The sequence below is a fragment of the Panthera tigris genome, chromosome A3 (assembly GCF_018350195.1).
Source record: "Panthera tigris isolate Pti1 chromosome A3, P.tigris_Pti1_mat1.1, whole genome shotgun sequence".
NCBI classification, from domain to species: domain Eukaryota; kingdom Metazoa; phylum Chordata; class Mammalia; order Carnivora; family Felidae; genus Panthera; species Panthera tigris.
The window spans coordinates 13,979,618-14,001,185 of record NC_056662.1 but is presented as its reverse complement, the minus strand read 5'-3'; the positions used below and the strand labels follow the sequence as shown (position 1 = coordinate 14,001,185).

The following is a 21,568-nucleotide window of genomic DNA, read 5'->3' as shown; positions in this document are numbered from 1 at the left end:
ACTGGGGCTAGGGCTTGAGTATGTCTTTGGAGGGGGACACACATCAACCCATCACAGGGCCGAAAGGTGGGGCTCGGCGAGGTCAGAGAAGAGGCAGGTCACATCGGGCCCGTGGACCCCGTGAAGGGTTATAAATGCACAGGGAAGCCAAGAAGGCTGTGACTGATCTGGAAAAGAGCTCCGGGCGGGGGGCGGGGCAGGGGGGCTATGAGGGTAGCGGATTGAGCTGGGGTGGGGGCAGATGAAGGGGAATTAGCGAGCAAGCTAGGCGGTCCCCAGGCACGGACATGGTGGAATTGGAGAAATGGGGAGACTCATAGGGTTTTAAGGGGCCCTAGTCACAGAAATGGGGGGTGGTATTTAGATGGATGAAGAGGGGGAGGGGCACCAAGGATGATGATTCAGTCATCTGTCTGTCCTTTTAACAGACTTTTTTTTTTTTTTTTTTTTTTTTTTTTTTTGCATATCTGGTTAGTGAAAAACGGGTCTGTTATCTCTTTGGGGAGGAGGGCAGTCATGTGAATACCCAGTGCTCTCATGGTGGCCAAGTGACAAGACCGTGTGCAACCTCTTGACTATACATCTGGCACTTTCCTCTCATCTGGGTCTGCTGAGTTGAGGTGCACATCCCTAAAGCAATCGCTGTGGTCAGGGGACTGTGATGCCCTGACGGGTCCAGGCTGCGTCATACCGCACCCCTGCCGAATTTCCACCAGGGCGCGTCTGACCTCAGTGCCTTCCCTGGGCACTCGATCCGTGAACATCTCTCTCCGTCGTGCGTGACTTGTCTCAGAAGCTCTGATCTTTATGGCTTCCCGTTCCCAAGAATCCCTCCAGAGGAGATCCTCGGCAGGAACGACAGCACACGTGGTCTTGGGATCCACGTGACCCTCTCTGGTCTCTTTCCGCCGCGCTGAGTGGAGTCACACGGTCGGTCCTTCCCCGTGTTGTCACAGATCATGTCACTCGTCTGCTGGAAACTCTCCATGTGAGGCTTCCCCCTGCAGTCAGAAATACATGCCAGTACCTCGCCGTGGCCTCCCCCCAAGTAAACCCTGCCGTGATTCAGCCCCAGAAGACCTCCCTGAGCTCATCCTGCCTACTGCACACCCATTGTCTCCATTTCACACACAACGGCCGTTTTCGTATTACTCACACCGCAGGGCCTTTGCCCTTTGCTCTTTCCCCCGGCCTGAAATGCCCTTTCCCCAGATCTTCACATGGCTGGCTCCTTCCCTTCCATTGAGCTTCCGCTCGATCACCAACCTCCTCTAAGAAGCCCTCCCGTGCTATCAATCCCCCGCATAATTCCCACGAACAAATATCCACATTTAGTTCTGGAGTGCGCTCACGATTGCCCCTTGCCTTTTTCCCCAGCTGGCACCGCGCATTGGATGTCTCTCCACCCCGGCACACGTGGATCCACATGTGGTGGCTTTCTCCTCTGCGGCATTGTCGCCCTTCTTGGCCCCCTTCTCCCCCGTCTCTGCCCCGACATTATTCCTACTCGTGTGGCAGAGATGCCGTGACAGGGCAACCTATCTGAAATGGCATTCTCGGGAATGCAGATTGTTTTATTGCCGGTTAAATATGCTTTACGCTACCTGTGAATGAGGCCATTGTGACATTTAGCAACTGATTTGATTAAACACAGATGTGGGCTGGACTCCACATGGAGCCAGGATGCAAGAGGACAGGATCCGGGTGCATATTTGGGTTTTTTAAGATGGCAAAATAGACCACATGACTCACTGCCAGCGAAACAGATATGGACACCTCCCTTCCTGGCGTATGGACTGAGTATCCCTGTTGGTTTTAGAACTGACAGACCAATCCAGATCCCCCCCAGATCCTTTGTTTTCATCTGGGATCTTCTGCTTGGCCCTATCCAAATTGTTGTAATTTGTTTTGGTTTTTTTTTTTTTAACCTTCCCCGGATGTTTTTATTCCCAAGAATATAGAAAAAAAAATGGTGCATCAATGAAACACTAACATCATTGACATCCTCACTAGTGATTATTAACATGCAGAGAATAATAATCCAAGCTATCATTTGTTGAACATTTACTCTGTTGTGGGCTCCGCTCTTTTTATACACCGTGTCTTACAGAACCCTCCTAGTTAACCAGATAAACTACACTTAGTTCGATTTTACAGATGGGGAGACTGAGGCTTAGAACTCTCAACTACTTGTCCACAGTCACTGTGGTTAATAATCAATTACGTGTGGATTCATGGTCATCTTCTGCCCCTTCCAGGCTCTAAGCTCCAAGAAGACAGGTCCTACCTAGCTCTTTCTCAAAAGAGAAATCTTAGCACATCCTAGGCAGTCAGCAAATATGTACTCAATGAGGGAACACGGTAGGTAAAGGGCAGGGCCAGGGCTTGCCGGGTCAAGCCAGGTCTTTGCCTTCACAAAGACATCCTTCATCCTGTTGTTTTCTGGGCAAGGAAAAGAAACAGAGGCATCAACCAGTGGAGATCTGGGATTTGCCCCTTTCTGGAACCTGGGCCATGGTTGGGGTACTTGGGTGGGTGGGGCTTCATAAGAGGCTTACTTCTGTCTGTGGCTTTTCCATTTTACGCCTTACCCACAGGCTGCTTTTTATCTCAGCCCCCGCCCCGCCCCCGGCCCCGTGACACATCCAGATGTTTCCACTTGCCGTCCTGGTATATTTTCAGCAATTTTATTTTAACACTGGCATCGGTAAGACTTAATCAAGAGGGGTAAGGACTTGTTTTTGAGTTGACTGTGGACCCGAAACAGTAGGTCCCTTTGCTGTGGGGAAAGGACTGGCAAGATGGATCCCCAAGCATGTAACACTGACGAGGGGATGCTTCTCATTGGGATTATCCACGAGGCTTTCTTGGCACTGCTGGGGATGGCAGGCCAGACCTGCGGCGACAGGGAAGTCGGCGTGGCTGGAGAACCGAGGCAGGCGGTGACCTGTGCTGTTTCCCACAGCTGCTTGGGAGGCAGGGCCGTGCGCTGGCTGGGAGCCGGGGCTTCGGGGTCAGGCTGACCTGGGCTTGAACCCTGCTGTGTGCCACTTCCTACTCGGAGGGACTTCCTAGGGTTGTGCTGGAGATTAAGCAAGATACTGCTTGTACAGTGACCGGCCCTGGGAAGGAAGGACGGGCTCAGTAAATGGAGGCCATTCTTATTACTTCATTATTATTTGTCCGAGTGCTGACGCCAGTAACCAAGAGGTTTCCGAGCTGAGCTGAGCCCCAGCAAAAGAGGAGAGGTGTTCCTGGCGACGGCCACCATCTCCTTGGAGGGCAGAGGAAATCCAGAAGGCAGCGAGCGCAAGGGGGATGGGCAGAGTCACCGGTGATCAGAGAAGCGTGGATTCAAGACAAGTCCGATCGCATGTCAGTGCTGTTAGGACAGCAACACTTACAAGTGGAGTTATTCCAGCCGGTGGTGGGAGTGCAGGGATGGGGGCCCCTGGGCACTGCCGGTGGGAACACGCTCCTGCAGTCAAGAGCTCTCGCCCAGCCCTTAGGGAGATTAGGTCTTACGACCTCGGGACCCGGCAGTCCCACCTCTGAGGCTACCTCCCATGGAGACTCACTCCCAGACCCACTCGGGGACGGTCCCAGGGTGTTCATGGCAGCCGGGCTGTGGTGGGCAGGGTGCCCTCCTGGAGGAGGAGGGGCAGGGGATACGGAGAAGGCACACGAGGGAGGGCTGAGTGGTTGCCAGGGCAACAGGTGAGTGGGGGTGGCGGGGGGGGGGTGCCTACAGCATTGTGGATGGAGCCCGAGAACTTAACCCTGGGCAAAAAACATCAGAGAACCCGTAGGGAGTGGGACAAACAGGACATACCCACAGCAACATAGACAGGTCTGAAGAACTGACCGATGAGTGAAAAAACTGAGAAACCATAGGGGATGTAACACACAGAATTTACAAAAATTACACACTTTTGCAGGCACACGTAGAAACAGTAGGAGATGCATCAGACACGCAAGAGTTACTGGGAACGAAAGGAAACAAATTCTTTAAAAACAGGAGGTCTTGGGCGCACAGGTGAGGAGGACGTGCCATGAACTTGAATTAACTCAACAGTCAGCACCCAGCATTTTGCAGGAGGACAAAAGGGGATGGACTGATGTCAGCGACTGTCCACGCAGGCTCCCCGACACCGGCGGAGGCAGAGTTCCAGGGACGTAGAGAATCCCCGTCTCTCGCGTAGAAGATACACATCTCGGTCTGGAAGCTCAGTGAAAAGTGGATCTGACTTTATTTTCGGCCTTTCAGCATGAGTTCTGTTTTGAGCTACGGCTCCCCTGGGCTCGTGGGAAAGTTTTATGGTAGTCGTTCAGGGCTTTCCCCAAATTCTCCAGAATTTCGACCATGGTTGTGGTTAGATTACCCCCCGCCAGTGTGTTGTGGTGTCAGGGCCTCATCCTCCTCCGTCGCTGAGACCCAGGCTGCTGCCAACGTGTCCTTTCTCTTGGCCCGTGAGGCTCCTTCTAGTCTGGGGCCCTTCGTTGCCGTGTCTTTGCCACATTGTGGGCACAGGGATCTTACGTCGTTCTATTTTCCTAGACCAGACGTCACAAACTGGAAACCCACAGGCCACCCCCTGCAAAATGTTTTTGCTTGTTTTCTTTTTCCTTTGTCCCCACTAATTTGTATTTGTTGCCTACATGTAAAAATTGGGCAATTTCACACGTAAATCCAGATTTGTTTACTTCTTTTGAAAAATCAGAAGCCCTGACGACATTGGACTCATTTCTAGGTGGCAGCAACTAATGTTGGCCTAAACCATAGTGACATTTGTTGTGTATTTAGCAAGAAGTCTGACCCCAAAGTTGGATGGGCAGCTCATTTGTATCTTCAGGGACCAGGTTCTTTTCATCCTTCTACTCCTTCAGCCTCAGCATGGCAGCCTTTTGCTTTTACGTTTGGAGCCTCATGTCCCAAAATGGCTGCTATAACTCCAGGCATTACATCCTTACGTCATCCAGGGGTAGAACTGGCAGGGGAACAAAAGAAAGGTCTTTCCCAGAAGCCCCGTGGCCAGAACCTGATTACACAGCCCTCCCGGAACTGCAGGGGAAACTGGGAAAGCGAGGAAAGAAACTGGCAAGGAGAAAGGAACTGGGAATCCTTGTGGGGAGCCAGACAGCACCTGCCACAAACTGCTGCCCCCCCTTAGGTAAAACTGTGCATTCCAGTTTGCCACGATCCCCACCACCCCCTAGTGTTTCTCAACACTGTCGCCATGCGTCAGTTGCCATTTACATGGTGGCTGCACCAGCTCCTACCCTCACCTCCCTCTCCTGTTGGGCCCAGAAGGTTTTGAGGGCTGCCTGTCTCAGACTCCCATGGAGGAAGGGCTCGCTGCTTTCTCAGCAGCTGTGTGCGGGGACAGAGGATCCCTCTGCCCCAGGACCCCCTATTCATTCTCTTTTTCTTTCTCTACCCACCCCCTTGCCTTCCCTCTTGGCCTGCCCCGTTTCTCCAGCCAGGAAAATCCCCCATCCACCCACAAGAATCCTTCTTCCCTTGTCTTTCTTAAGCCGTTTTGCCTACCTCGATCTAATTCTTAGTTGGCCAACTGGGGCCAGTCCACAAACTCACTGGCCTGTGATAACCTAAGTACAGAACTGAGAGTAAGCGAGGGAGACTTTCCCAGCAGTTAAGTACTAAATCCTGCGCCAGGCACAACCCAGCACGCACTCCCAGGCTCGTCCCAGCACCGGGTGCAGACCCGTTTGGGACTTGTGGTGTCCCAACTCCCATGCATGAGGCATGAGCTGCATGCTGGCTGTGCAACCGTATCTTTGTTAAACTGGCCCTTCGCCGACAGTTCGAGAAGCATTGGTCTGCGCCTCAAATCCTCCCAGATGCCAGGGCTTAAACTTCAGGACACAAGAGCTGGGATGACTCATTTCTGCTATTTCTTCCACGTACCTCTGCATCCCGGCTCAGCACCCTGGACCCTGATGTGACTGGGAGAAGTCCCAGGTGCCCTGACCTGCCTCCCCTCCTCCCCTCATCCCAGCCTGGCTTTCCACCTCTCACTTGTGGTTATGTGGTGAGGAGTAGCCAGTGGAGGAAGGAAGAGTGAAACCAGATCGTCCACCTTGCAACACCGTGGGAGGGCTTTCTCCGCAGGGACGCCGGGGAGAAATGTCCAGAAAGCGCACGCCTCTCAGCGTTCTCCTTGGGATCTCTCCATTAAACATCTCTGTGTCGATAGGGTTCCCGGTTGTCTAATCTGCCGTGTAAAACCTGCTGGCACGTTTGGTGCTGAGTTCTCGGGGAATTCTCCAGAATCAGGACAGGCACCGCCACCTTTACGCAGTTGACCTCCCGTCGTGGGGCGGTTTGGGTGCGGTGAGCACGGTCGCTTCCCGGTTTGCATGGAGTGCATCCCCCTGGGGGCCCCGGCCCTCTGGACAGCAGTAATAAAGGAGGATGGATCTTCTCGCAGTGACAGCATTTGTAAGATCCCAGATGCCCCCCACATTGTAAGCGGCCCCCGCGCCTGAGTGCTGCTTCGTGAGTTCAGAAAGTGGCACGCGTTGGCTGGGGCAGCCGGGCCCAGCTGGTCCTCCCCGCGTTCAGAAGAGCCTTCTGCAGGGAACCTTGCAGCCTGGTTAGATGAAGCCAGAGGGAAAGAAGAGGATGGGAAGGGAACGTGAGGTTGTTGCCGAAGAGGCGGGTGCGAGGAATCCCGGAGACGCAGATTATCATCTCTGCTCTCGGGGCTCAAGGCATGGACTGTGCAGACGGAAGGGTCCTGAACTTTCTGGGCCTCCCGGTCCCCTTCCTTTGCTGCTGCCTGGGAGGCTGGCTGAGGGACGGTGCCGGGAGGCGGTGGGAACAGCAGCTTTGATTTATTTTTAATGGGGATGAAATTCACAAAACACTAACCATTTTAAGGCATGTGGTTCAGTGGCATTTAGTGCATTCGCAGTGTTGCGTGACCGCCGCCTCGGTCTGAGTCCAAGATATTCTCATTCCCCCAGAAGGAAACCCCGTTACCCATGAAGCTGTCACTCCCCATTCTTCCCTGCCCCTCGCCCCCAGCAGCCGCTGGCATACTGCCGTGTCCATGTATCGGCCTATTCTGGACGTTTCATGTTAAGTGGAAATCCGACAGTACGTGGCCTTGGGTGTCCAGCTTTTTCACTTACGATGTTCCCGACATTCATCCACGTGGTACCGCGCATCAGGACTTCCTTCCTTTCTTACAGCTGATATTCCATTGTATGGATGTGCCACATTGTGTTCATCCATTCATCAGCCCCCGGACGTTTGACGTGCTCTGCCTTTTGGCTCTGTGAGTAGCGCTTCTAGGAACGTTTGTGTCCAGGGTATTTTTGAACGTCGGGTTTCCACTCTTTGGGGTACGTACCCGGGAGGGGAGTTGCTGGGTCATACGGTAATTCTACGTGGACCGCCTTCCACAGCCCCTGTAGATCTTACGCTCCTACCCGCAGCACATAAGGCTTCCGGGTTTCTCCACATCCTCACCGATACCCGTTGTTTTCCATTTTGTACGGTTTGGGGTGGTTTTTTTGTCTTTTTATGGCCAACCAAGTAGGTGCTTCAAGAGCAGTTTCCAGCTCAGATGCGGCTCAGTGAGCATCGGAACTTTCCCAACACCGAGTTTCTGTAAACTAAGTGACACTATGTTAGAGGGTCGACAGCACCATTGAAGAAGTCACTATACAGGACAACGTGCAGTGCTGGGGACGTCTTTACTTGGCATGGAGGCCCACCCTGGGTGCCGTTCGCCCAGGACTTCACGTGTTCACTGTGGGGAAGGACCAGGGGCTTTTCCTGAGCTCAGTGTAAGACACAATAAAAATAAACCTCTAGGGGCGCCTGGGTGGCTCAGTCAGTTAAGCCGCAGACTTTGGCTCAGGTCATGATCTCGCGGTCCGTGAGTTCGAGCCCCGCATCGGGCTCTGTGCTGACCGCTCAGAGCCTGGAGCCTGTTTCAGATTCTGTGTCTCCCTCTCTCTGACCCTCCCCCGTTCATGCTCTGTCTCTCTCTGTCTCAAAAATAAATAAACGTTAAAAAAAATTTTTTTTAATAAATAAATAAATAAATAAACCTCTAGACCTTGCATTCTGAGTGGGGGCCGTATCCCCCAAAAGGAACAAACACTGCTTCTCAGAGCAGGGGCGAAAACGTCTTACTTTTTTTGTGTTAAGCACAAATCTACACCAATACCCTAAATAGATACGCGGTGTATCTACAATATTAAAATTTAATAGAAGAGGTAAGTAGAAGGAAGCATTTCAAAAAGGATGGGCCAGTCATGAAAAAAGAAGAAAAAAAAAAAACCGGTTCAGAAACAATCAAATTGTTTTAAGAGTGGATTTTTTTAGTATCAGACTGAGCAAGACGTTAGAAGTTCCTACATGCCATCTCCCGGGGTCTGTAGTCATCTCATCGGGAAGTGTTTGCGGACAGGGTCCAGTCCGCAGTCCACATTTCGGTCGCGCTGTGCTAACACATCACTGCGTTTTGATCTGGAGTTATCGTACCTCTTTGGGTATCTATCCACTTGATCGTGTTCTGTCTCCTCCCTGAATGTAAGTAAGCATCAGCCTCTTACTTCCCGCCATATCCACAACGGCGCCTGACACAGGGATGCTTGGTCGGTCACTAGGACGTGTGTTGTTGACTAAACGGGTGAGTCTCCTCTTGAAATTGTTCTGCTGATGCGGTCGTTGTGGTCTGCAAATGTGGCAGGGGTCCAGGCTCCTTACGTCTTGATGCTCAGCCATGCGATCCAGAAAGACCCTCCTTTGCAGGGAAGGGGAGGCCCCACCCCTGCCCTTGAAGGGCACAATCAGGAGGTCGCACACATAAACTTGCTCCCCTCCCCTTGTCTAGAACGCGTCACATGGCCACGCCATCCACAAGGGAAGCTGGGAAAGGCAGTGTTTTATTCTAATCGGCTGTGTGCCCGGCTTCAAAGCGGAGACAGAAGGGGTGAATGGATATTGGGGGACCCCCCGCGGGACCCGCCACCATCACCTTAAGACAGGATGTTTTCCTCGCCTTCCCCAGCCCTCCCATGGGCACCCCGCCAACCAGATGGAGGCATGAAGCCGGTGTTTTGACATCCCAGCTCGAAGTGGGTCCGTTTGGAAAACCCCCGCAGAGACCACATATTGTGGCACGAGATTTCAGGGGCCGCGTGGCCCGTCCTCCCGGGTCCCATCAGGCATGGGATGGACTTCTCCCTGCAGGGGCTCTGGGGGTGCCCTCGGCACACCACGCGTTGTCCGGGCGTCCGTGCTCCAGATGCCCCTGGGTCACAAAATGAAAACAAACACGAGGCCGTTTGGGAGAAAGGATACCGACGGACAAGATGGAGGAGAGGGTGGCCTGTTTGTTTCCAGACCCGCCCTCAGTCGTCATTAGGTTGCCACGGAAGAAAAGGGAAATCAGAAGAGAAAACGCTGTGGCAGCCAGGCGACTTCCTAGGGCAGGTGCGTTGCTCAGTTCAGCAGGTAGGGTCACCATGGTAACCATAACCCAAAAATGGCTTCGAACGGAAGAGGCCGGCCTCGACCTTCTGCCGGCCACGCCCGGACAGGCCACGGAGGACAGAATGGGATGCCAGCGTGCCACACTGTGGTGGACAGGTTCTGCGGTTTCTGGCCCTGGGACGGGCCCCCCACGTCGCAGAGACTGGGAGAGGAGGCCCAGCTGTGGCCGTGTTCCTGTCCTCGCTCTCTTCACCTGGCTGCTCCAGCTCTTCCTGCAGAGATTAGTGTAGGTGCCACTTCCTCCAGGAAGCCTTCCCTGGCCCCGCCGCTCCCCAGCAGGCGTTCCAGAGCGCTTGCCGCCCCCCAGTGCATGTCCTTCTCACCCCTGCATATGGGTATAGTTTATTTTGTAGATTTCACTTTGGAGCCATTTCAGTATTTGGTATAATTATAAAACACATTTGAAAAAACAATTCCTAAAACGTGATAGCAAACTGTTAGAAACCCCACTGCATGTGGAATTGGTGGCATAACCATACAGAGAGGAGAATTTATTTACCCATAGTTTTGCTTTTTTCTTCTTTTCTTTCTTCCTGATGTTCCAAGATTCCTTTTTTTTTTTTAGTTCCTTTTTTTTTAAATTTCCTGTCTGTTTCAAGAACTGCTCGTACCCATCTTTTCAGAGTGTATCTGCTGTGACAGGCTTTCTTAGTTTTCCTTCATCCTATACCAATTTACTTTAAAAATCATCCAACTGAAAAAAAGAAAAAAGAAACAGGGGCACCTGGGTGGCTGAGTTGGTTGAGCATCTGACTCCTGATTTTGGCTCAGGTTATGATCCTGGGGTCGTGGGATCAAGCCCCAAGTCAGGCTCTACACTAGGCATGGAGCCCGCTTGGGATGCTCAGTCTCTCTCTCTCTTTTTTCTCTCTCCCTATCTATCTGTCTCTTTTCTATCTCTGTCTCTTTCTCTCTCCCTCCTCTCCCCAGCTCATGCTCCCACTCTCTCTCTAAACTAAAAATGAATCATCCAACTGACCCCGTGGAGGAATTTTAGGGTATATAAGTTGTATCCCCAACAAAACAGTTTGCAAACGAAGCAGCAGCACAGAGTGATGTTGAAAACTCGGGTCAGGGAGCACCTGGGTGGCTCAGGCAGTCAGTCATCCAACTTCGGCTCAGGTCATGATCCCGCATTTCATGGGTTCGAGCCCCACGTCAGGCTCTGTGCTGACGGCTCGGAGCCTGGAGCCTTCTTCCGACTCTGTGTCTCCCTCTCTGTCTACCCCCCCCCCCCCCACACACACACACCGCTTGTGCTCTGTCTCTTCCTCTTAAAAATAAATATGCATTTAAAAATTTTTTTAAAAAAAGAAAGAAAAGAAAACTCGGGTCAGACTGCCCGATTGCAGCCCCAGCAGCTGTCACCCACTCTCTGTGCTGCCTTGTGCACATCCCTTAACTTTTCTATGCCTCACTTTGTCCAGAATGCCTCACTTTGTGTCAGAACGTCACCTGACACACAGGCGTCCACTGATATTCCTGTAACCACCCCCTTCCCTCCCTGGGCTCCTGCCTCAGTGGCCTTTTTTTTCTCTGTCTCTAACCTGCCAAGCACATCCCTCCGTTAGGACGTGTGTGCTCGGTGTTTGTGGGCACCCCTCCCCCTGGCTGTTTCCATTGCTGGCTCCCTGTCATTCTACGTCTCAGCTCCAGTGTCACCTCACAGAGGGCTTGCCTGACCGCCCAGTCTTAAATGACAGCCCACTCACTCACTCACTTAATAGCACTTTCTAGTCATATCATCTTTAGTCCCATTTTACAGATGGGGCAAGTGTTGCTCCGAGAGCCACAGTCATTTCATTTATTTATTCAATTTACCACCATTCAGTGTATTTATTTACCACCTTGCACCCGTTACAATGGCTGCTATCAAAAAAGAAACAAAAAAGAGGTGTCGAGAAGGATGTGGAGAATTTGGAACCCTGGGCACTGTTGGTGGGAATGTAAACTGGCAGACTGCTATGGAAAACAGCAATAGGTTCCTCAAAAAATAAGCAGTCAGATCGCCATATGACCCAGTAATTCCACTTCTTTTTAATGTTTATTTATTTATTTTTAAAATCTTTTATGGTTTATTTATTTCGAGAGAGAGAGAGCAAGCATGAGTGGAGGGGGAGCAGAGAGAGAGGGCTAGAGAGAGAGCCTCAAGCATCTCCCTGATGGGGGGCTCGAACTCACGAACCGTGAGATCGTGACCTGAGCGGAAGTCAGACCCTAAACTGACTAAGCCACCCAGGTGCCCCAGAATGTTTATTTATTTTTGAGAGAGAGAGAGAGACAGAGCGTGAGTGGGGGAGGGGCCTGGGCGTGTAACCGAAAGAACTGAAAGCAGGGTCCGAAAGAGGCATCTGTACGCCTGTGTCCTTAGCAGCATTATTGACAACAGCCAAAAGGCGGAAGCAATCCGCGTGTCCACCGACAGATACATGGAAAAAGAACATGGGGTGTATCTGTGCGATGGGATGTTATCCGGCCTCAAAAAGGAAGGAACTTCTGACACCTGCCACAGCACGGACGAACCTTGAAGACGTTACGTTACGTGAACCAAGCTGTTTACAAAAGTACAAATCCTAGGTGTTTCTGTCTACGTGAGGTTTCCAGAGCAGTGACATTCGTGGAGAAGGCAGAGGGATGGGCGCCAGGAGCTGAGGGGAGGGGAGGAACGGGGAGTCACCGTTTAATGCATATGCAGTCCTGGCTTCGAGAGATGAGAAACGTTCTGGGGACGGATGGTGGGGCAGGTCGCACAACCCTGTGAATGTGCTTCATGCCAGTGAACCATAGGCTTGGCAATCGTTGAAGTGGTAAGTTTTAGGTTATGTACGTTTACCGCAATTTTCTAAGTCTCTTTAATCGCAGTTGTGAAGGACAAGAATCTGTAGTCTATGTGCTATCTTACTCACTGCTCACCGCAGTCCTTGGATGAAGGAGTTACTGTACTCGTCAGTCGCCAGAACAGAGCGGCAGAGAGATTTGGTATACTGCCAAGGTCATGGCTCCGTCCCAGCCTGTCCGCCCTCAAACCACCCGTCTGCCAAATCTTTCTCCTCCCCGTCCCTCTCTGACTGCAAGAAACCTCACCTGTACCCATTCCTTCAACCTGCAGGCACAGCGGGGATCTATCAAGGAGCAAACGGGCTGACCAACGCGGCTGGATTCGGAAGTGTGCACCAGGTAGATGTCGCTCGCCACCACTCGTTTTCCCTGTTCTTTCCTTAAATCGCCCCCTTAACTCAGGGCATCCCAAGAGCCCACTCCTGCCCACCACCCCTGCCAGAAATGCAGTCTCTTACTCCCTGGGTTTGAAGACCACAGGAGTCAGGCTGTGCCAAAGGCCATCGGAAAGGTAACGGGGTAGAGACAGAGAAATTGGAATTATCAGCAGATTTCCAAGATGACATAGGCGATATTATAGACTCCCTCTTGACCTGAGCCCGAGACGCCCGTTGACTGTTGAATCTCGAACCTGTGAATGCAAACGCATGTGCTCTCCTGCCAAACGTGACCTCCTCGAGCACGAGAACCTTTGGTTCTGCGTTCCGGCGCCGAGTGCCCGGCACACAGTGGGGGCTTTATAAATGCTCGTTAAACCACACCAGGCCAACCCTGTAAAGGTGAACGCCGGCTAATAGTTTGATTGTCCTGGCTTCACTTAGAGAGTAAATTAAGAGTTAACCGGCTAAGGGTGTATGGGAAGTCTGTGTCCCGTTTGTACACCTCTTCTATAAATGTAAAATTATTTCAGAACCAAAGGCAAGCATGTTTTCAGGCCAGCATTAAAACAGAACTACCACGGAGTAGGTGGGCTACGGAATATTTAACGTATTTAAATACGAGGAACGCACTGTTTCTTCTCCAGTGAGCTAAAGAATCTAAATGGTGTAAACCTTGGAAGATTTGAAAATTTGTTTCACACATCTCTTATATTATTTCCGGGGTACTACCTACATGGATAAAACACTTGTGAGTAAAAGCCCTTTTTAAAAAGGTGTGGTTCTTCACCAATAGGAGCTTGTCAAAAACAGAGATTCTCTAAATGCCACCCCCCAGAAATTCTGATTCCGTAGGGCTGAGGTGCGGCCCAAGAAGCCAAACTACCCGTGAGTCCCTGCAGGGTTGAGAAGGCTCGGTTTATGGTGATGGTGGGGCAGAACATTTGGAACAATGACTACCGTGGGAGAGCTGGAATGTCCGGTTGGTTTAAGCAAAGCTTGATAAAAAGGGGATTGGCATTCTTTTATTTGATGTCCCCGACTTCCTCATAGAAGATTCTGGATCCCTGATGCTGTATAAGTGCTGCTGTATTTGTACCCCTCATGAACATGTCACCTGGTCTCCTGGGTATGTGTGTAGGGTCTTTGTCCCTCATCCATTGGTTCGTTGATTTGTCTCGTATTTACTGAGTCCCCCTATATGTCCAGCACTGTGCCGTGTGCGAGGGATACAGCGGTGATCAAGGCAGACACTGACAGAGCCGCACCCACATCCCTTAGGATGCACCTGCTGACCTCCACGTGGCAGCCGTGGCAGCCTTAGGGTGGAGGGTGTCCCCAAGAACCAGTGACTAGGGCAGGAGGGAAGTGCCGGGGAACCCCCAACCATTTTCCCAAAAAAATTGCACTTGCGGCCTTGTCTTGGGGTCTGCATCTGGGGAAAGTCCCTGTCCTCACAGAGCTTTTACTCTAGTGGGAGAGACGGGGACAGACACAATAGACACACAAACACACACACGCGCGCGCGCGAGGCCCCTCACCACTGGCCTCACTCAGCCTCATGTGTTTCCCTTTCTAGGACTATCCTTCCTACCCTGGCTTCCCTCAGGGCCAGTATTCCCAGTATTACAGCTCGTCCTACAGCCCTCCTTATGTCCCGGCCAGCAGCATCGGCCCTTCCCCACTCTCCACGTCTGCCTACGTCCTCCAGGAGGCACCGCACAGCGCCCCCAGCCAGAGTTCCGAGTTGCTTGGCGGTAAGTGCCGTCGCTGTCTCAGGGTCGTTGGTGGCTGTGATCTGAGCTTTCATATGAAGGGCGGACTGGACATAGGTCCCAGCTGTAATGAGCTGTAAGGAACTCACCCAAAAGCTAAATCCAGCCCTCACATATATTTTCTCGACTGGAATTTTTTAAAAAATTCTTTAAGAAGGAATTTTTAGATGTATGTCATCAAGACGTACGGGGATGTGCGTGCGTGTGTGTGTGTGTGCCTGTGTGTTTCGTTCCACCCATGTTTAAAATTTTATCTGAAAATCTCTTGAAAGCAGATCTGGCCCTGTTTGCTTAGGTCCACATTCCTAAGTGACAACAGTTCGCTGTTGTCTGTAATGTCTGCCCCATCAGACGGGGCACGCACAATTCCACATCTGGCCAGTTTCCTTCAAGTTCATTACCTGCCTGGCCCAGGGAGGCACTGGAGTTGGTGATTTGTTGCCCGTCCATGATGTGCCAAGCACATATCTGCGTGGTCTTCTCATTTCACTTATTTATATGCCGATTCAACAAATATTCATAAAGTACCTGCGATTTTCCAGGTGCTCTTTAGTTTAGAAAGCAAAATAAAGTGCAACGTAGACTTCTTGATTTTTTCAGACAGGAATCAGATAATCACATAAATACACAATTACAAACTGTGATAAGGAAACTCACAATCCCTACGAAAACAGGTTTTCAGTCACCTCCTCTTTGCCAGGTAAGAACAATGAAGATCCGGGTGATCAGTAACTTGCTAGTAATTAGTGGAGCTGGGATTTGAACCCAGGCCTGCTGGGCTCCGTGACCAGTGCCCCTGGATACTCAGTAGCCACACGTAGCTGAGATTATGTTCTCTAAAACCCATCTGAGAACAGGAGGGCAGCGGCCTTCAAACCTTGGTTCTCTCTCATCGAGAATTCTGGAATGTTTTAAAAAAATCCTCATACGTGTGCCTTTCCAATAGCATAACAGTCTTATTAGGAGTCCCTTTTACTGGTCAGGATGTTTTGGCTTCAAAAGATAGAGAATGCAATGCAGACTAGTTTAAGCAAAAAAAGGAATTTTTAGGTGTATGTCATCAAGATGTACAGGGACTCGGGGCTGGGTCCAGGGGTTCAGATGATAATGTTGGGACTCGGTCTCTTTGTTCCTCTGGCTCTGCATTTTCCTGGGTTCATTTCACCCTCAAGCAGACCTTCCCATTGTGGTGGCAGAGATGGTCACCAGCTGCTCCAGAGTTCAGTCCTGCCTTCTTATCTACCCTTCAGAGAGAATCCCTCCTTCCTAACAGCTCCTACCAGAGGTCCCAGGTAATGCCCCCGTTGGCCCAGCTTAGGTCACATACCTGTCCTCACACCAGTCTCCGTGACAGTGGATGGAATGCTGGATGGGACAGCAGACTTGGGTCTCGTGCCCACAGCCGGAGCTAGAGTTGGGTCATCCCCACCCAGGCCACGTGGACTGAGTGAGGGAGAGGTGGTCTCCCAAGGAGACCCAGAGCCCATTACCCAGAGGAAGACGGAAGAGACACGGGGTGGGCCAAAGTGACAGGTGTCCACTGCCTATGGAACCCATCTAGATCAGGAGCAACGTGTGGGAGAGTCCACGTGCTGGCCCTTGGGTGATGTACGTCCCTGTACAACTCACTCACCATTCTGTTGATTTCCTTCATTCCTTCCATAGATCTTCTGTGCACATATCTTCTCTTTCGTGCAGTGGTTCAGGCATATTATCATTCAATGACATGACAGCAAGTGAATTAGAATGTCCAAGTGTAAAGAAGAGGTCATTGCACTTTGTTCGCTTTTCTTTCCGGTGGGTTTTTCAGAACCCACTGATTTTTCTGGCTTGTAGAAGCTGAGCTGGCATGACAGTGTGTGGACAGTCATTCAATACATATTGGTTGATGTTTAGAACAAGAGCAAGAGTGGAGACTTCTTTTGTTCTTGGGGTTCTTGGTGCCGCTGTTGCTTTTAGCCCTTATAGTTTCCATCCCTGGGGACACGTTAATTATCCTTGGTTTGGTGACAAATAGAAACAACATAGCCAGGCATTTTTAAGTCAATTTTTAAGGAAGTTTAAGGCTGGAGCATTGATTTTGATCATTGTGATTTCATCACAGAGTATTTAATGAATGCATAGTACCTATGTAACAAGTTCCAAATCGCTTTCTTCGAAGGGGATGAAATTTAGCAAACTTTTCTTGGTGGCCAAGAATGTGGCCACTGCCAACTGGCTCCAGAGAGGAAATATAAGCAGGAAATCCTCACGTAGACGCCACTACCTATGTATAATTTGGAACTGGATTCCAAAGACTGACTTCCCAAGAATTTGGGGTATGTGGGAAAGGTATCTTTGTTCCCCCTCAAGAGCAAACATAAAGGTTCATTGTGTCTCTTTGAAATTTTTCTTTACTGTTTCCCCCTGTTCTTCATTTATCCTCTAGTCTAAGGTTCAACAATAAGTGCTTGAGATGGTTTTTACTGTGTGTCTAACAAGCTCACATAAAACCTAATGACATAAATAATCGTCAGCTATAACTGAGGTCTCTTGCCTCTTTTCCCCAGTGTCTGTTATAAAGGAAGGGCATGTAAGCGTGCATGTGTGCACATGCACACACGCACACACACACATGCACTCTCTTAAAATTTCCCATAAAACCCCACTTTTGAAATTATCCAGGATCTCCTTGAGTGGTTGGCTCCAAATTCCAGAGCCTCAAGAGGTTTATATATTACCGACAGATCATGCTCGCTCTCTGCATTGCCTGGATACAGTATCCTGATGCTCTTCTCCACCCCCAGCCCCCAGCCCAGTCTTCACTGACATGTATTAACAGTCATATGAAGTCCCGACAATTTACAGATGATTGCAGGGCAATTTGCTGGTGTAGAGGGCAAAATCTGAACATACGATGTTACTCAAGAGAAAAGACAAATTGGTAGTGGTTGCTTAAGGACTTTTTTTCTTTTCAAACTTTTAAGTATAATGCAGATTATCTGAAAAGATAACTGGACAGACATTGGAGCTCCTGTCTCACAGGCCTTTGGACTCTAGGGCTCACGCCAGTGGGGCCCAACCCCTCCAGAGTCCCCCTACCCCAAGTTCTCAGGCCTTAAGTCTCAGACTGAATTATACCACTGACTTTCTTGGTTTTCCAGCTTGTAAACAACAGATTGTGGGACTTTGTGACCTCTATAACTGCATGAGCCAGTTACTATCATAAATCTCTTCATACACATACACACACACACACACACACACACACACACACAAATGTATCCTGTTGGTTCTGTTTCTTGGGAGAACACTGACTAATACACCATGGGTCAAAGAAAAGAAAAGGAAAATTTAAAAGTATTTTGAATGTAATGAAAATGAAAACACAACATGTCCAAAATTCATAGACTGCCATTTAAAGCAGTATGTAAAGGGAAATTTATAGCACAAATGCTTGTGTTAGAGAAGAAGAATAACTTCAAGCGAAACACCTCATCTTCCACCTTAAGAAACTAGAAAAAGAAGAGCAGATTATCCTCAAAGTAAAAAGAAGAAAGGAAACAATAAAGACCAGAATGGAAATTAATGAAATGCAAAAACAGAAAATAGGCTGATACAGGAAAAAAGAGAGAAGACACAAGTTGCTAATAAAATGAGAGCAGTGACATCTCTACAGACCCTACAGATATTAAAAGGATAGTAATGCAATTTTGTGAACAACATCATGCCAATAAATTCAACAACTTAGATGAAATGGACAAATTCCTTACAGGGCAAAAACTTCCAAAACCCCCTCAAGAAGAAATAGATGACCTAAACAGACCTATATTTTTAATAGACCTATATCTATTAAATAAACTGAATTTTTATTAGAAATCTTCCCACAAAGAAATCACCAGGTCCTGGTGGCCTCACTGATTAAATCTACCAAACATTTAAGTAAGAAATACCAATTATATGCCAATTTTTTAAGAAAATTGAAGAGGAAAGAATACTTTCTAACTTATTCTATGAGGTCAGCATTACCCTGATGCCAAAATTAGGCAAAGACATTATAAAAAAAGGAAACTATAGACCAATATCCCTCATAACAAAATTTCTAAACAAAATATTTAGCAAATCAAGTCCAACAATAAACGAAATAAGGATAATACATTATGACCAAGTGGGATTTATCCCAAGGATGTACAGTTGGTTTAAAATTTGAAAATCAATATAATTTGCCATATTAACTAACTGGAAAGAAAAAAAAAGATATCTCAATAGATGCAGAGAAAGTATTTGACAAAATTTATCATCTGTTTCTGATAAAATTCCAAATTAGGAGTAGAAGGGAACTTTCTTTATTAGAAAAAGACATGTTATGGACTGAACGTTTGTGTCCCCCTCCAGATTCATATGTTGAAGTCCTATTCCCCAAGGTGATGGTATTTGGAGGTGGGGATCTTTGGGAGGTAATTAGGTCATGAGGATGGAGCCCTCATGTATGGGGTTAGCGCTATTATAAGAAGAGACACCCAGGGCTCCTGGGTGGCTCAGTCAGTTAAGCGTCCAACTTCGGCTCAGGTCATGATCTCAATGGTTCATGAATTTGAGCCCCGCGTCGGGCTCTGAGCTGACAGCTCAGAGTCTGAAGCCTGCTTCAAATTCTGTGTCTCCCTCTCTTTCTGCCCCTCCCCTGCTCTCTCTCTGTCTCTATTTCTCTCAAAAATAAATAAACATTTAAGAAATTTAAAAAAAAAAAAAGAGACACAAGATAACATCTCTCTTCTCCACCATATGTGGATACGGCAAGAAGGCAAGAAAACCAGAAAGAAGCTCTGACTAGGAACAAAATTGGCCAGTTCCTTGATCTTGGACTTCCCAGCCAACAGAAATGTGAGAAATAAATCTTTACTGTTTAAGCCATCCAGTCTGTGACCTATTTGTCATAGCAGCCCAAACTGACTAAAGTAGGATAGCTGCAAAGTGAGCTACCCCCAAGATCAGAAACAAGACAAAGATGTCCACTCTTAACAATTCTATTCAGCATTGTACTAAAGATTCTAACCAGTGCAATAAGGCAAGAAAAATAAATTAAAATTCCATATTGGATATGAAGCAAAACTTCATAAAGGGAGAAGTAAAATGACAGGATCACCTAAGTAAAAAATTGGATAGAATTTATTTAAAAAGCTAGAACTAAAAAGTAAGTTTAGTGGGGCACCTGGGTGGCTCAGTTGGTTAAGTGTCCAACGTTCAGTCAGGTCATGATCTCACTGTTTGTGGGTTTGAGCCCCACATCAAGCTCTGCCCTGTCAGTGTAAAGCCTGTTTGGGATTCTTTCTCTCCATCTTGCTCTTCTTCTTCCTGACTTACTCTCTCTCTCAAAATAAATAAAAATAAAATTAAAATAATAAATTATTTTTAAAAATAAATAAGTGAGTTTAGCAAAGTTTCAGACTACTAAGTGAACGTATGAACGTGAGTTCTATTTCTATATAGTGACAACAAACAGTGGGAAATAGAATAGTTTTACATGCCATTTACATACAGTGTTATCAAAAAATATGGAATGCTTGGGGATAAATCTGACAAAAGATATGCAAGAGTTGTACACTTAAAACTACAAAGTTCTACTGAGAGAAGTTAAGACTTTAGTCAGTAGAAAGATACACCTTGTTCACAGCTCAGATTTAATATTGTTAAGATGTCAGTTCTCCACAAATTGATCTATATATTTAACACAATCTCTGTCAACATCCCACTCGTTTCTAGAGATTGGCGAGCTGATTCTGAACTTCATATGGAAATACAAAGGACCTAGAATAGCCTCAACAGCTCTGATATAGAAGAACAAAGTTTGAAAGCTAACACTACCTGATTTTAAGACTCATTACAGAGCCACAGTAATCACAACATACGGTTTTGATAGACAAGTATATCAATGAACCAGAATAGAGATTGCAGAAATAAACCCACATGTATATGAACAAGTGATTTTTTTTGACAAAGTTTCAAAGACAATTCAGTGGAAAAAGGATAATCTTCTCAAAAAAAGATTCTCTAACAAGTGGATATCTATGCTCAGAAAAACTCAATCCGTACCTCACATGACATTAAAAAAAAGTTGCATATGGGGTGCCTGGGTGGCTCAGTTGGTTAAGCGTCTGACTTCAGCCAGGTCATCATCTCATGGTTCATGAGTTCAAGTCCCGCGTTGGACTCTGTGCTGATAGCTTGGAGCCTGGAGCCTGTTTCAGATTCTGTGTCTCCTTCTCTCTCTGCCCCTCCCCGTTCATGCTCTGTCTCTCTCTCTCTCTCTCTCTCTCTCTCTCTCTCTCTCTCAAAAAATGAATAAATGTTAAAAAAATTTTTTTAAGTTGCGTAGAATAGACTATAGACCAGGGGCACCTGGGTGGCTCGGTCAGTTGAGTGTCTGGCTCTTGATTTAGGCTCAGGTCATGATCCCAGAGTTGTAGGATCGAGCCCTGTAGAGCCCTGTATCGCCCAGCATGCTCTCTCTCTGCCCCTCTTCCCAACTCATGTTATGTCTCTAAAATTAAAAATTAAAAAAAGAATAGACCATAGGCCTAAGTATAAAACCCTAAAACATCTATAGAAAACAGGAGAAAAATCTTTGTGACTTTGGGTGAGGCAAAGAGTTCTCATATATGACACCAAAAACATCCAAAAATGAGGTGGATATATATTGGACTTCATGAAAATTTAAAACTTTTGCTCTTTAAAAAACACTGTCAGGAGAATGAAAAGACAAACCACAGTTTGGGAAAAAAATAATTGCAAAGCATGTATCTGATAAAGTAAGTTGTATTAGAGTCCTCCAAAGAAACAACCAGTAGGAGAGAAACATAAGAGGAAATTTATTATAAGAAGTAGCTCAGATCAGCAAATCCCATGATTTGCCTTCTGCCAGCTGGAGAACCGGGAAAGCCAGTAGTGCAATTCAGTCTGAGCAAAAAGGCCTGAGAACCAGGAGCCCTAGTGCCTGAGGCAGGAAAAGGTGGACATCCCAGCTCAAGAAGAGAGAGAATTCACCCTTCCTCTGCCTTTGTGTTCTG

General features: G+C 48.3%; 1 protein-coding gene across 5 annotated transcripts in view; it reads left to right on the top strand.

Moving 5' to 3' along the window:
- EYA2 (EYA transcriptional coactivator and phosphatase 2) overlaps positions 1 to 21,568 on the top strand; it is a 254,867-nt gene that overhangs the window by 148,850 nt on the left and 84,449 nt on the right. For all 5 annotated transcript variants that reach the window (XM_042980248.1, XM_042980247.1, XM_042980249.1 and 2 more), the window contains 2 exons: positions 12,645 to 12,712; positions 14,330 to 14,507. In XM_042980248.1, the coding sequence (XP_042836182.1) occupies positions 12,645 to 12,712; positions 14,330 to 14,507 (246 nt within the window). The remainder of the gene's footprint in view (positions 1 to 12,644; positions 12,713 to 14,329; positions 14,508 to 21,568) is intronic.